The sequence below is a fragment of the Beta vulgaris genome, chromosome 5, assembly GCF_026745355.1.
Source record: "Beta vulgaris subsp. vulgaris cultivar EL10 chromosome 5, EL10.2, whole genome shotgun sequence".
NCBI lineage: Eukaryota > Viridiplantae > Streptophyta > Magnoliopsida > Caryophyllales > Amaranthaceae > Beta > Beta vulgaris.
In genome coordinates, this window is record NC_079206.1 from 67,607,812 (window position 1) to 67,622,913 (window position 15,102).

At 35.8% G+C, this 15,102-nt stretch overlaps 3 protein-coding genes and 3 non-coding genes across 7 annotated transcripts; 2 read left to right on the top strand and 4 right to left on the bottom strand.

Annotated features, from left to right (window-relative positions):
* Window positions 1-102: 102 nt before the first annotated feature.
* On the bottom strand, window positions 103-175 carry TRNAF-GAA (transfer RNA phenylalanine (anticodon GAA)). Its single transcript has one exon. It is a non-coding gene; the product is annotated as a tRNA-Phe (tRNA).
* A 428-nt stretch (window positions 176-603) lies between these two features.
* On the bottom strand, window positions 604-676 carry TRNAF-GAA (transfer RNA phenylalanine (anticodon GAA)). Its single transcript has one exon. It is a non-coding gene; the product is annotated as a tRNA-Phe (tRNA).
* Window positions 677-2,567: 1,891 nt separating this feature from the next.
* On the bottom strand, window positions 2,568-2,640 carry TRNAF-GAA (transfer RNA phenylalanine (anticodon GAA)). Its single transcript has one exon. It is a non-coding gene; the product is annotated as a tRNA-Phe (tRNA).
* A 176-nt stretch (window positions 2,641-2,816) lies between these two features.
* LOC104894818 (hypothetical protein) lies at window positions 2,817-4,664 on the bottom strand. The gene is made up of 3 exons (XM_010681150.4): window positions 4,424-4,664; window positions 4,052-4,126; window positions 2,817-3,221 (listed from the first exon to the last, which is right to left on the bottom strand). Exons 1-3 carry the CDS (start codon window positions 4,571-4,573, stop codon window positions 3,060-3,062), a joined length of 387 nt encoding a protein of 128 aa, XP_010679452.2. The 5' UTR covers window positions 4,574-4,664; the 3' UTR covers window positions 2,817-3,059.
* A 3,082-nt stretch (window positions 4,665-7,746) lies between these two features.
* Window positions 7,747-10,947, top strand: LOC104894819 (nitrogen regulatory protein P-II homolog). 2 transcript variants are annotated; one of them, XM_010681151.4, is made up of 8 exons: window positions 7,747-8,035; window positions 8,132-8,186; window positions 8,306-8,333; window positions 9,246-9,333; window positions 9,960-10,027; window positions 10,193-10,262; window positions 10,455-10,490; window positions 10,745-10,947. In XM_010681151.4, the coding sequence occupies exons 1-8, from the start codon at window positions 7,816-7,818 to the stop codon at window positions 10,813-10,815; spliced, it is 636 nt and encodes a 211-aa protein (XP_010679453.1). In that variant the 5' UTR covers window positions 7,747-7,815; the 3' UTR covers window positions 10,816-10,947. The 2 variants fall into 2 exon arrangements, with proteins under 2 accessions (XP_010679453.1, XP_010679454.1); XM_010681152.4 differs by having other exon boundaries at window positions 7,749-8,035; window positions 8,135-8,186.
* Window positions 10,948-11,100: 153 nt separating this feature from the next.
* Window positions 11,101-14,702, top strand: LOC104894820 (ADP-ribosylation factor 2-B). Its single transcript, XM_010681153.4, is given in 6 exon segments — window positions 11,101-12,851; window positions 12,937-13,007; window positions 13,804-13,923; window positions 14,032-14,150; window positions 14,262-14,343; window positions 14,432-14,702. Coding segments are annotated over 6 exon segments (546 nt in total). The 5' UTR covers window positions 11,101-12,703; the 3' UTR covers window positions 14,438-14,702.
* The last annotated feature ends 400 nt before the right edge of the window (window positions 14,703-15,102 follow it).

Here is a 15,102-nt window from a genome sequence, read left to right on the forward strand (position 1 = left end):
TATGGGAAGATAGGTTTAATTATTACAGTTTTGAGTACCTTTTTTTTTTACTTTTAAGTCATATTCTCAGTGTCTCGGTGAGGATAAAAAGGAAAAATATAGTGCGGTGAGCGTGGATCGAACACGCGACCTTCAGATCTTCAGTCTGACGCTCTCCCAACTGAGCTATCCCCGCAAGTTGTGATTCAAGTCAGTGATGAGAAGCTAAGCCAATAGACATTCTCTATCATCACCAGCTAATAGTATAATAGTACAAAGGTTATTTTGCACTTCTGAGTACAGTGTAAAAAAACTAGTAAACTTCACAAGTTAGACAATCAGGTGTTAAGAGCTATTTTATTTGATATTTGGGCACTTATGGCGGACACGAGTCTATATATATGTGTTCATTAACCATGTTGTAGTTTCAAAGATCCGAAACAGATATTTAAGGTGAAATGCAGAGTCCGAGTAACATAAATTGAAATCTCATGTAAAAGTAGTAAACCAATGATTAGATCCAACAAACAGAGATTGAAAAGTGTTTAATATGACTGATCAAATACTTGCAAATGAGACGATAAAGAAAACTCAGTGAGAATATTGAAAAAAGGAAAATAAGAGTGCGGTGAGCGTGGATCGAACACGCGACCTTCAGATCTTCAGTCTGACGCTCTCCCAACTGAGCTATCCCCGCAATTTGTTAATGTAATCTGTCAGAAAATAAAATAGTAGACATTCTTTTTCGAAAGCTACATGGCCAACAAACAACTTGGTAATTAAAAATTCAGATAATTAACAATACATTTTGATACTACTGATTTTCTTTTGCATTTCTGAGTAAAGTGTGAAGAAACCTCCAAAACTAGAAACAACTAGTAAACTTCATGATATAGACAATCGGACGTTGAACTCTATTTCACTTAGAATTGGGTACTCGTGTTGGACACGGGCTTGTGTCAAAATGTACGAGTACATGTCCGAGTACTGAAGATCCAACACGAATACTAGAGGTAAAATGCGAGTAACATAGGTTGGAATCTCATCTAGCCAAGTAAACCAATAATTAGATCCAACAAAAAGAGAATGAAATGTTAAATATGACAGATGAACATACTTGCAAATGAGACAAAGGAAAGACCCGCCAAAACTGCGGCAATCATATTGATAATGAAGGAGACAAAATATAATCCACAGTCCATTATTTTTGGTTAACGAATATTGTATACTTTATTGATTGGTATTGTCACATTCTGATTTTGTTTTAAGAGGGCATTATGAGTTCCTTATGACAAGTAATATTAATGATGAGAAGAGACTATTATGTTACTAACTAATTGTTGGATACTTTAGCCTTTAATAGAGTTGTCACTTTCAAGCTTGGCTCGACTATGGAACTTGCACTATTTTGGCTAAGCATCCCTGTGATTCTCCTAGTACTCAGAATTGTTCTCGCCGTATGTTAAATCTAGATACATATCATACATGTGCATGCTCAATTATGGAACGTAGAAAAAAATTAGGGAAGAGCATACCATGATGTATCAAGCACAATTCAGAAAGACTTAGGTTTCGTTCTTTTTATCAGAAAATTCCAAATACGAGCTATTTCGCTTTTATCTGAACTTACTTTAAGCTAGTAGATGTATCATTTTAATACGAAACAACTCAGATGTGAAGTCTTAACATGTGTACATCAATGCCTATAATTAGGTAGCTGAAAACAACGTAGTGCAAAGTCTTCTATCTAATGCAGTGATTTTACAGTATGATGCACTCAACCTTATCCTGCAACTAGGATATGAAGTATAAAACAAATTGAAGGTTATTGGGAGGAGAATCCACCTGATAAGACTCCACATAGTGAATTAAAGAATGGATGTTGAATAGGATTCTTACCATCCAACTAAACACCTTCTTAGTTACCATCCAATAATCATGCTTATGAACATGATGGTATCCATTATTTCTTCGGGTCACCAACACCTAATGGCCTTGTGTTGTTGTCTTGTACTCGTTTAGATCTAAAATCCTAGATAAAAATTCTCTACATTGTTGGAAGCCCCCTCTTCGAAGTTCGATTGGTTTAAGAAACGTGTAGTTAGGATTTATTCTCTACATCCCGAAATAATAGTCAAATATACTACCACGAGTTGTTAAGAAATCGTCACAACTAACAAGGATTAATAAGCAAAATCATGTTAAATCTTCAAAGATGAGGAATGAGGACAACATATCAGCTATTTATGGACAGTGCAAGAGATATAGGATTAAATTTGTAAATCACTCACCTGGAAAGCTAATTTAATTCCTTGGAGAAAGTGATCTTTTGAAAGGCTTGTAGATGGAGTAAATTAGATGCATAAATGGTGACTGGATCATATAATCTGATGCTGCATTGAACACCTTAACATTGATCATCTGTATGATAATATGGATTGAGTATTAAAATTGAATAATCTTAAGCATCATTTTTTAATCATGTTTAAAAGTAGTAGTATGGTTATGTTATGTGTTCCAAGTCTATGTAAAGATATGAAATAAGAATACTGTAGTGAAATGTAGTGGCGTTAAAAAGAAAATGAAAATGCGGTGAGCGTGGATCGAACACGCGACCTTCAGATCTTCAGTCTGACGCTCTCCCAACTGAGCTATCCCCGCAAGTTGTGATTCAATTCTGTCAGAGATAAACACAACAGTCAAAAGAACTTTTAAACCCACAAACAATTTCATGGTGGAACTTAAGAACAAAAATGACTAAAGCAGTTGCTTATCAAATGATTCAAATTTTCTGAGAACAAATAAAGTAATATCATGAATTCTACCCCAGATACAAGTTGCAAGAAATCAATGAAATTTTCAGCATGGAGTATTCCTCAATGTTTCTAGGAAAAATTATTACAAATAATATACACAAACTGGTAAGTTACAGAAATCAATGATCAACCAAGATGATCCCATGTTTCAGAAGCAGAAATATTCACCATTATAGTGTATTGTAAACCCAATAAACAGAGGTTCTTATAGCAATAAGCGGACATGACAAGAACATTTGAAGCACACTATCTCTGCAGAACATCCTAATCAAGCAAGCTGCAATTGAACTTGCCATTTGAGAAAGTGATCTTCTCTGCTCTTGTGACAGCATCTAGAGGAAGAGGTGAAAAACTACGCGAAGGCCCATAGTAATGTGGGAACCAATGGGTCCCCTCCACAAGCTCATATATCAATCCATCTCCAAGCTGCAAGAAATTATGCAATATAAGATTTCTTACTAAAGAAATTTACTCTACAACAAAGAAGCAAACAGTTATGCACTCCTAAGTCCTAACCATAATCCTTCCCCCTAAATCCTCTATGACGAGGAATAAATATAGGATTAAAGGAATGGGGAAGGGTAAAGAAAGCACAACCAATGAGGTTGAATACCAGATAACAATCTTTAACGCCCATTTTCAACTTTCGATTACTATGAAATAACAATCTTAATTCCAACATCTCCTTGATGGTCCCTCAATTGCTTTTTTTGTTGTGAAATGAAGTGGTAAACTTGTCACTAGTCATTTGGATCAAGGGGTTAATAGAAACAACCTATTTGCATCTCATATGTACATCTCAAGGAGCCTCATCAAAAGTTTATGAGAAGGCCAAGTTAATCCCCCCGGCCTCCCCCCCGCTCTCCCCAAGCCCACTCCAAGGGAGGAAGCTTCTTTAGTGGCATTTAGGTATAGGTAAATCATAGCATAAGCTATGGTTGGCAACTCGGTAATATGGTATAGTATGTAACCAAAATTTCAACTCCAAAAACAAATGCATTAAAACAGCAATAACAATAGTAAAGCTTATTCTTTCCCATTTCAAGATTTGGTGAACCCTTTTATAAAACATTAAATTAAACCATATTAGCAGCTCCAATAGCACATTGGTTAAAACTTGACATAAGAGATTAAAACTTATTGGAGTTAGAAGATTTGAGTAGAATTTTGAATCATTCTTTGTTATTAAATTGATGCACATCACATCAAAGCTCAGAAATTGAAAGCAAAAAAATTCAAAAGTAGTCATCTTTTACCTTGTTAGAATCAACTTGAAGCAGGTATAATTCCTGATCAGTGTCTGTGAAAAATCTTTGTAAAGTTGGCTGTACCTGAAAATACCAAGTCGTATTAATTTTCAGTTATGAAACCAAAAATGCTAATTATTCTAATTGATAAAAAAAAAGTCATTACTTTGATGAATTCACTCAACTTCTGAAGGGAAAAAACATATTCTTATAAATTAATCAAAAAGGTTGATTCTGATTGTTGCCCAAAACATGAAGCTGAGCCTTAAATTCATTGGGGGAATAAAATGATTGATTAAGGGTTCAACATACAAAGATTATGAAGATCCTTATAAAAGAATTAGCAGAAAATTAGAGAAATATATATAGAAGGAAAAGAACCTGAAGAAAAGTGCTTAGATGAAAGCAAGCAGTAGATTTGTCAAGGTGGGCACCAAAAGTGAAACCATTAGTTTGTAATTCTTGCCATTCTTTGGCAGTGCTTATCCTGTAAACGAACTTCTCCTGGTTTCTCCCTCCTTCACTCGCCATTAAAAACGACAGATTTTCTGGTGATCAAAATTCTCAAGACGTGAAAGATGATTCCTCTAATAACTAATTCTTTCCCCTTTTTTTATGTTTTCATCTTTGGACTTTCTAGAGTGATCATGGGTCGGGTCTAAAAATTGCCTATTGATTGGGCCGAGTCAAAATTCGGGCTAATTTTTTGTGCCGAAAGCCTGTTATTTCGGATCAATATTGATACTGGCAAAAAAAAAAAAAAAAAAATCATATTTGAATTGGGCAAAGAAAAAAAATAAAAAAAAAGACTAGACCGGACCCGACCGCGGGCCAAAAAAATTTGCTCAAACCCGCCCAAAAATCGAGTCGGACTGGAATTGATCAAATCTAGGGCTTTTTAGGATTTTTTTTTCCTTATTAAGCCACTTTACCAATTTATTGGGATTTGAGATTATGTTAATGTTAATCCATATTTACCCAATCATAAAAGTTGTTAATAAGAAAGTATAAGGGAACACATTTAACATTTATATATATAACACCATGTTAATACCTGATTTATCATGAACGTCAATAATGGTATAAGTTTGAAAGTATATACTAACTATGTGGATGCGATCTACCTTAGTTGGTAAAGTCTTGTGCGGGTAGTATATAGAATTTGAGATAAATTTCTGTCTACGTCATTGCGTTTAGTCACATAAAGCTAGAAAAATAAGTCTCCTTTCACATTTAGATAGATTCAAATCCAAGGTAAGATGGAAAATATATAACCATATTAGAGTTAATTGTCTAATTGATAAGATTCGACTTTGTTTCGAGTGAAAAAAATATAACAAAATCTATATGATCTCATTTAATCAAATTTATATGTTAATACCCAAAATTGAAGGTTATAATACATGCTTTCGTAATTTGTCGTGGCCCAAGATCCGCACGGCACGGGGTGCCTTCTAGGGACATGGGGAGTTCACTCATGGTACATCCGGGTGTACCGTGAGCATGGTACACATAGGGGTATTTTTGTAATAAATTAGAACTTCAGGTGCTCATTTGACACCAAATTTGCTCATATGGACATTTTGCTCATTTACTCATTTGTTCATTTTGCTCATTTTGTAATAAAAATGTTTGCTCATTTTCTTAAATGAGTAGAAATGTATGCTCATTTGCTCATTTATTCATTTTGCTCATTCGCTCATTTTACTCATTTGGAGAAAATAGTCTTGGGTGTACCATGCTCATGGTACACCCAGGTGTACTATAAATATTCTCGGGACATGAGATGTCATTGGATACGAGTCAAGTGGCTTAGAACGAATATATGGATGCATTTACGTTCATTTTGAGGCAATTTTAGGTTTCACAAGAAATGAACAAATGCGGTATTTAGAGGCTTTTCGAGGCAAAGCAATTGGTGCCAAGTTCCTGCGCAACGTTATAAGTCATGTCGCCTTTCCTAATAACGTTTCGGGGAAAATATGATCAGGCCCGGAGAAGTCCAAACATGTCCAAAAAACAGCCAAAATTGAAGATTATATAATACATGTTTTCGGAGTTTCCCGGGATCCGAGCTACGGACGCTACGGGATGCCTCCTAGAGACATGGGCGATCATTGAAAAGGAGTCATGTGGATTGGAACGAATATGTGGATGCATTTACGTTCATTTCAAGGCAATTTTGGGTTTCACGAGAAATGAACAAATATGGTGTTTAGAGGCTTTTCGAGGCAATGCAAATTGTGTCAAGCACCAGCGTGATATTACAAGACACGTAGGCATTCCTAGGAATGTTTTGGGAGAAAATATGACCAGACCCAGAAAAGTCAAAAAATGTCCCAAAAATAGCCAAAGTTGAAGGTTATAATACACGTTTTTGGACTTTCTCGAGGTCCGAGCTCCAAACGCCACGGTATGCCTCCTAGGGCCATGTAACGTCATTGGAAAGGAGCCATGTGGCTTGAAACGAATATATGGATGCATTTATGTTCTTTTTGAATTAATTTTAGGTTTCACGAGAAATGAACAAATGGGGTGTTTAGAGGCTTTTTGAAGCAACACAAATGGTGCAAAACACCCGCGAAAAGTTACAAGTCATGTCGGCTAGGGGTGTAAGTTATTTGGTTAAAAATCGAAAACCAAACCAAACCAAACCGAATTAGTAATTTGGTTTGGTTTTTTTTGAAATTCGGTTTGGTTTGGATTCAAAAAAATTATTTTTTCGGTTTTTCGGTTTGGATTGGTTTTGGTTTTGGAAATCCGAAAAAACTGAATTATTGTCACTTAACATACGAATTTTGTCTATTATTTTTTTGTGTTTCTTTTTTTTTAATATTAGTTACGAAAATACAAAAATATTGTCACTTAAAATACAAATTATCAAAAAGTTTGGTTTAAATTCGGTTTGATTTTTATTGGTTTGATTTAATTTCATTTCGGTTTGGTTTGGATTTTGGAATATGAAAAAAAATTGGTTTGTTTTGGTTTGAATTTTGAAAGATAAAAAAATCCGGTTTGGTTTGGTTTGGTTTGGATTGAGTCGAATTTCGGTTTGGAAATTTCAAAACCGAATTTATTTCGGTTTGGATTTGGTTTGGAAATTTCAAAACCAAATTTATTTCGGTTTGGTTTGGTTTTGACCTAAAACCAAACCAAAAACCGAACTTACACCCGTTGTCGGCCTTCGTGGGAACGTTTCGGTAGAAAATAAGACCAGACCCGGAAAAGTCCAAAAATATCGCAAAAACAGCCAAAATTGAAGGTTATAATACACGTTTTCGGACTTTCCGGGGCTCGAGCTCTGAACTCCCCGGGATGCCTCCTAAGGGTATGGGAGGTCATTGGAAAGGAGTCATGTGACTTGGAACGAATATATGGACGTCTTTACGTTCATTTCGAGACAGTTTTAGATTTCACGAGAAATGAACAAATGAGGTGTTTAGAGACTTTTCGAGCTAACACAAATGGTGCCAAGCACCCGCGCAACATTACAAGTCACGTCGGCCTTCTTAAGAACATTTCGGATGGATTTGTCATAAAGTAGAGGGATAGGTGAATAAAGTTTATAACATAAACTTAACGACAAGGGCAAGTCATGGATTTGTCAAAACCTCGGGGAAACCTGGTGAATTATTGAAAACGCAAGGATATCAGATGAATACCTCAACGGTACCTGGTGAAAAATCCGTAAAATAATTAATTATGGCGGTTTGGCCCTTTGGCCTCTTCACCTTGCTTAATGCTTTGTTGCTTCTTCTTGTTGAGAAGCAAGAATGGAAACTGCTCTACATCTTGTTGGGGCAAGCCTTAGTGTAAGCCCTGCACCATTCCGTCATTCTCTCTCCTACACCCGCAATTGCAAATGCAATTATATTTCTCAATTTCAAATTCGCCATAAATTTACAGACTTTCAGCCATTTCACCTCAATGTCAGCTTCAATTTTCCTCCTAAGTTGCGCACTTTGCCTCAAATCAAAGCTCAGACCACTTCAGGTAATTCATCTGGGTTTTTGGGTTTACTCATCTATGTTGTGTAACAATTAAAATTTGCCACTTTCTTCATCTTATGATTTATTTTGGGTGACTTAGTAGAGTATCAGTATGTCCCAGACACCCAGTTTTACAAAGTGGAGGCCATCCTCAGGTGCATTTCAAATGCATATTCGTATTATTCAAATTCTCTTGCTTTACTATCAATTTCATTTAATGTTATGCCCTTATGACATTTCTCATGTGCTCTCTTTTTTTTGGGGTCGGTGAAAGACCTTGGAGAATCCAAAAGGTTTCTGCGGTAAGTGTAACTACTAGATCATCTTCCTCTTTTTTTTTTTTTTATTTGCCCAATTTTCTCTTGCACCATATATGTTATTAAGGAATCAACATGGTGATATTACAATGTTCAAATGCTTGGTTTCATGATATTATATACTTGTTACATAGTTCTCAAAATTCTCATGTATCTAAGGATATCTAAGTTTACTTCAAGTCCTTATATTCTTCTAATTAGATGGGTTGTCTATTGTGTTTTTGTCATTTGATATTTTCTTCTACACCAGCATTTTTCTGTGTATAATTCTGTGCACATATCTGGATCTATATCTTCTCTTATATTTTTGTGGTTTGTCATATGATCTTTTATTTGATTACTGGTTTCCTTTGTGTGAACTTTTGCTCACAAGTTGCATGCTTAGTTAAGGTCCCTATTGCCCATTGTTCTGGTAGGATCTTCGCATGAGCGCAGTGAGATGTGCTACATTGAACTGGACTACTACAGTACATATTATGTCACTATGGCAAACCATAGCATCAGAGCTGGCATATTGTGGTTTGTCATATCTATCCATGTTAGCTTTAGTCACACTGTTTTTCTCATATTGCAAACCATAGCATCAGAGCTGGCATCTTTGGCATTTCTAGTATGTCACTATGGCATCTTCTTGTCGTGAGACCATCATTATGGTTATTTTCTAGTTTCATATTATTGGTTTATATCAATGTAATTGCTGGTTTTATCTTGTTGTGCTGCTTCATATAGAGCATATGTACAAACTACAAGTTAAGGGTGTGTGATGTCACTGAATGCTATAAATGAGGACTAATTGACTGTTGCCCAAGAGCTAATTGCCTTTTGTTTCTGGATTCCGATACTCTTTCTTTTGTTCTCTATTTCTCGCTGGACGGGGGGTTGTTGCTTGCAATAAAGGCTTTGCTGAAAATGGGCATTCGTGGTGTCACGGTCTCTGATGTTCGAGGTTTCGGAGCTCAAGGTGGATCTGCAGAAAGGCATGCTGGTTGGTATTTTCCTCTCAATCTACTTAATTTTTCATAAAGTATCCTACATTTATGTATATGGAGATTATTAGTCTTTGTATCAAGTTAAGCTGTAAAGCAGCAAAGTTGACCATATGGCATGGATACTGTATTAAATCATAGGCTACCAAAACTATCCTCTTTCACAAGTCCTAGTTCCCATATGTGTTCTTGCTATACATATGCAATGTCTCATATGAAAGAACTTCCGAACTGTGTCTGCAGCTGAATCTCTTGTCACTAGACAGCTTCAGTCCAAAAGTCATGAGAGTGTTGAGATCTTGTCACTTGTTATCTGTTGAATTTCATTTGTATGCCTTCCATACAGAAGTGCTTTCTTGGAGGTTATTGGGCTTGTCATGAGCACCCTATAGTCCGTATTATATGGATCGTGGCAACTAGTTCCTGTTTTACTTGATGGGAATTTAATTGTTTTTTCTGCTATTTAATTGCTTGGGAGAACCTGCTCAGAAATTACCCATATGTAAAGTAGCTCTGTTTTTCCCCCTTGAAATTTGTTTCTCCAAATTTCTGATCCCCATGGCATGCTTTCTCTTTTTTGAAACCGTGCATTAGGTTGATGGTTCTACTTTTACTATTTTCGCAGGATCTGAATTTGAAGAGGATAAGTTTGTGGCCAAAGTTAAGATGGAAATTGTTATAAGCAAAGATCAGGTGCTTAATGTTTAAAGCTGAAGCTTCTTCAACCTCAAACATTAAATTGCTTTTGCTTCTTCATGTCTATGCAACCGTTGCAGCTATACATGCGAAGTTTCTCAACTGTTATTCCAGTCCAAGCCTCATTCTGATTTATCAAAATTCACTGTAACTCCATTTCAGGTTGATGCTGTAATTGACCTGATTATCCAGGAAGCAAGGACTGGTGAAATTGGCGACGGTAAAATTTTCGGTAAGATGTCTTTGAGAAATGTTATCTATACGTGTGAAATCTGTTTCAGGACATAGTCACTCATTCATTCTAGAAATACCTGATCTATTTCCTAAAAAGCTAGAATGATAAATCAGTTCTCTTCACTTTCTTAGAGCTTGTTGAAGGATTTGGTGGTTGTAAATTTCTGACAAAATTCGATGATTTATGCAGTGCTGCCAGTTTCCGACATCATAAGAGTGCGCACAGGTATAATGTTTTTTCCATAAATTAGTCAGTCCCTGCAGAATTGAAATATTTAGGCTTTTTGGAAAACTATTCTCCATGGAACACGTGAGGGGGCCCTTTTGGTAACTTTATTCGTTGTTTGCCCCATAAGAGTTCCTCCTCTTACTTCCGAGTTAGTTGAAGAATAAGTATTCCATTTAGCTTTTTTCGCTACTAGAAAGGGCTCCTCATTTGCATCCTAGTTAAGCATTTGCATGTTGGTTATATGTATGTAGGTGAGCGGGGAGAACAAGCAGAGAGGATGTCTGGAGGACGACATGACATGTCTAACAAGAGCAATGTCTAGAAAAATTGGAGCTTTTGGCAAAAGCAAAACATTGAGGAACCCCTGGATTTGTAACTCTTTGTCTGGTTCTTCTTGACATGTTACTGATTAAGTTTGCAATCAAGAAACTTTGAAAGTCATTTCCCTCTTTTATGTTACATCTCATGAGTTCTATAGAGCCTTAAATTTACAAATATTTTCGTGTAAGGACCAATAAGCTTATCTACAAGTTTTCTGGTTGAAAACAACAAAGATTAAGGCCTTGTTTGGTTGACAAAACAAATCATGGGAAGTGCAAATATATGAAGTTGTTTGGTTGGCAAAACCATGGGAATTTTACACTTCCTAGGAATTTCAAATACATGGAAAAAATAACTTCCTAGGAAGTATGACTTCCTATATACAACCAAACAAGGCCTAACTCAGATGCTATTGCTAGAGGTACTATACACAAATGCTATTGGACTGAAATAGAACCATAGTCACAAAACTCATTTATTCTACTAAATCATTTATTTTATATCAATCACAAGATTAATGGGAGAAAAACCATTAGAATTCATGATAATTTTATCGTCATTCGCAATAACAAAATGTCTTGTTATGATCAACCATTCTCCAAATGTTATTGGAGAATTTGTAATTAACTAGAGTACTTGTAAAGGTTATTGTAAAAAGAGTCACTTGAAAATAACATAATTGACGAATTTAAAACCTTTCATAGAGTAACTTTTTGAGGTGGTTAGAGGTACTGACAGATGCATATATTATTATGGGTATCATTTGTACTTAAAACAATGCAATCAATTACTCACTAATAGAATCAAATAAAAATCCATATTATTTAACAATTCCTTAATATCATCCGTGTTTTCAAATATTAAGATGGATGTGTTGCTATGTGGTATAAGGATTACCGAAATCATGTATTCATTTTTTGTTTTTGAGATGATCAGATTTTTTTCATCAAAAAAAGTGTGGCAATAAGGCAAATACTTTCATAATAACTGTAACGAATGTGTATTATTTGTGAAGTACAAAATATTCCGTTATTGAAGTTATTTTGGTAGGGAAAAGATTGAGTAAACTAAAAAAGCTCCCATGCATTTGGGAATTGAGATTTTGTTCCACATCATAAAGTCATAAACTCAACTCAAATCTCAATTATCGTCCTCACCCAGGTTCTCTTCTTCTTCACCTGTTTTTATCTTCATACTCTTTTAATAATAATAATGTCTTCAGTTTTGATGCTTCATCTGTTACTTGTTGGATGCATATTTTCCATTTTATTCTTCTTTATTTGTTATATATCTTTGATTTCATTATCTCATATATAATTTCTTGTACTTTGTGAATCTCTTTTTTTATTTGCATATTACAATAGAATAATTCTGTTTAAGATTGCTGCATTGTTCTGAAAAATGAGATATAATCGAACTCATAGTCCTGAAAATCGAATCAAAATCTTGTCTTTTTTGTTAACACCTTACTGATGAAATCAGAAATTACAGAACTTTTTTTTTTGGGCTTAGGATCTGCTTTATTCTTCTCTATGATCTGTGAGAATGTAGTTGATATCTGGGTGCTAGAAACTAGATTCATGCAATTGCAATGTGATAGTATTTTCCTTTAAAATTTTGTATATTTTGGTCCACAAATCATTATTTATATTAAATGTTCCACCAAATTTTGCTTATTATGTTATGCAGTAATCATTCACTTTCTAAATACACCAGAAAAGGAACTTCTGGTTCACATTTGTCCTCAAAATTCAGCTTTTGGAGGTTTTTATCTCTAAGTACTCCTATAAAGTGCAACACAAGTTTTTCATAACCAATTCCAATAACAATGTGGCACTAAATAACAGTGGGACTACTGTCAGATTGTTGGGAGTTAAAAGGAAGTGAAAATGGGGCTTTCTTTCACCAAGCTGTTCAGCAGACTTTTCTCTAAGAAAGAGATGCGTATACTTATGGTAGGTCTCGATGCAGCTGGTAAGACTACCATCTTGTACAAGCTCAAGTTGGGAGAAATTGTAACCACCATCCCAACCATTGGTATGTATGTCTCTGCGCGTTTGTAGCTAGTGATGTAGAGTTTTCTTAGGGTTGTTGCTGATTTTCTGGCCTCTGTGTTGAACAGGATTTAATGTAGAGACTGTGGAGTACAAGAACATCAGCTTCACTGTTTGGGATGTCGGAGGTCAAGATAAGGTGTGTATATGCAAACATTTTGATTAGTTGATAATAGCTGCACTGTCTTTTAATACATGCAGCTTCCAATCATTTTTACATTAGGCACCTTCTCACTTTCAATCGTTATCGTGAGGAATGCCTCTATGATTTATCACACTAAATACCTCCCAGGCTTCCATTAGGCATTTTCTTGGGACCCAGATGGTCACCATAATCGGTTATTTACTTATTTTTTTAACCGGTGATTTAGAAAATTGAAGAATGTAATGTCAGGGAGGACACAGATCATGGGACTTCAAAGGATTTCTTTTCAATAGTTTTCATTTTATAGCGTCTTCAATGTGCATATATTTTCGTACGTTGATTTTGATACAAATTATATAAGCTGCAACTGGGTTGAAGTTTACAGAAAAGCATTCACCTCAAGACATATTTGTCTTGATCCTTGGTTGTCTTGGCATGTTCAGATTGGTGTAGCAATATGCAGATCATTCGTCAATTCATGCTGCAACCTGTGTATATTTAATCTTCTAGCGGATAGACTGTCATCACGGTCAATGGTTTTGCAACTTAAATTTACATGAGCGTGCAGTATGTAATCGATGTTCATGTGCTATACTCCTAGCAATTAGCAAGACGTTCATGTGCCTTACACGAGATATATTACATAGGATACAGTTCCATCCGTAATAATATCCCCTTAGCACTTATTTATGAGCCTGAAAATATGATAGAACATGATTTCTGACATTCAGAAGAAGCATTTGGATTTAATTTCCTACCATCAATCACCAACTTAATCTACTGGATTCAGATCCTCCCCTTGTGAAGACACTACTTCCAGAACACACAAGGACTCATCTTTGTGGTTGACAGTAATGACCGAGACCGTGTGGTTGAAGCGAGGGATGAGCTTCACAGGATGCTGAATGAGGTAATTACCATCCGCTAATAATAGACATGCACTGTAATAAGTTTTTTCAGTTTTCAAGTAACTGTTATAGTTTGGAATGTGAGCATTGGATTTGATGCCACTATGCAGGATGAATTGAGGGATGCTGTTCTGCTAGTGTTTGCTAACAAGCAAGATCTCCCTAATGCAATGAATGCTGCAGAAATTACTGACAAGCTCAGCCTCCACTCTCTTCGACAACGACACTGGTAAATGCAATAGTCTGTCTCCCATTCAAACCAATCATTCCACTACAGGGTGTCAATACTTTGATTTTCTGGTCCTCTGAGCAAGATACAATTACCGCTGCACTGGTGCAGGTATATCCAGAGTACATGTGCTACTTCAGGTGAAGGGCTGTATGAAGGTCTCGATTGGCTATCAAACAACATAGCGGGCAAGGTAAACTGCAATAGGTGCAAGTGATTCTTGTCTGTGATCAACCAAGACTTACATCTAACTTCCCTACGTTGTCTTGTTGTATTGGCAGGCTTAAATGAGTACTTCCCCTGGTTAACATCTGAAATGAGGGTAATTGAATCTTCCCCAGCATTGATAAGACTCCTATCATCACATTTACGTTTTTTTTTTTGTCATAGCGTATTTTTTTATATGGCGTTATGCCATTTGCTTCTTGTAGCCTAAGTTTGAGACATGAGACTAATTGCTACAGTATTATTTACTCGGAGCTATTCTCGACCTCGCTCTGCGGAGCCCTGTTCTGTGAGTCGTAATGTTAATATAAGTTAGAATTTCAATGATTTGTGGCTTGATTGATTCCACTGCGTTTAAAGTTTGAACCCATCCCCCTACCGTTTGTTCTTTCTTACTCTAGAAGAAATACAGCAATGTTGAAAGGATACATGAGGCAGTGAGTTATTTTGCAGTTGGAAAGTCCAGACATGTAGGATTAGCATTTGCATGTTGTATACTCTATAAGACACAAAATTGTAGATGTCACCTTCAGGGTTTTTTTAAAATATGTGAGATTATGTCTTTGGCTTCAGAAAAGTACTGTATAACTATACCAACAGATACCAGCTATTCAAAGGTGATAGATATATGTAAAGAGCCCAGTCCCACAATGAATAAGTCAATTTAGAAAACAAAATTCAGTGACCCACAAACAATCACCAGATGATGCGAGGTTAAATTTAACTT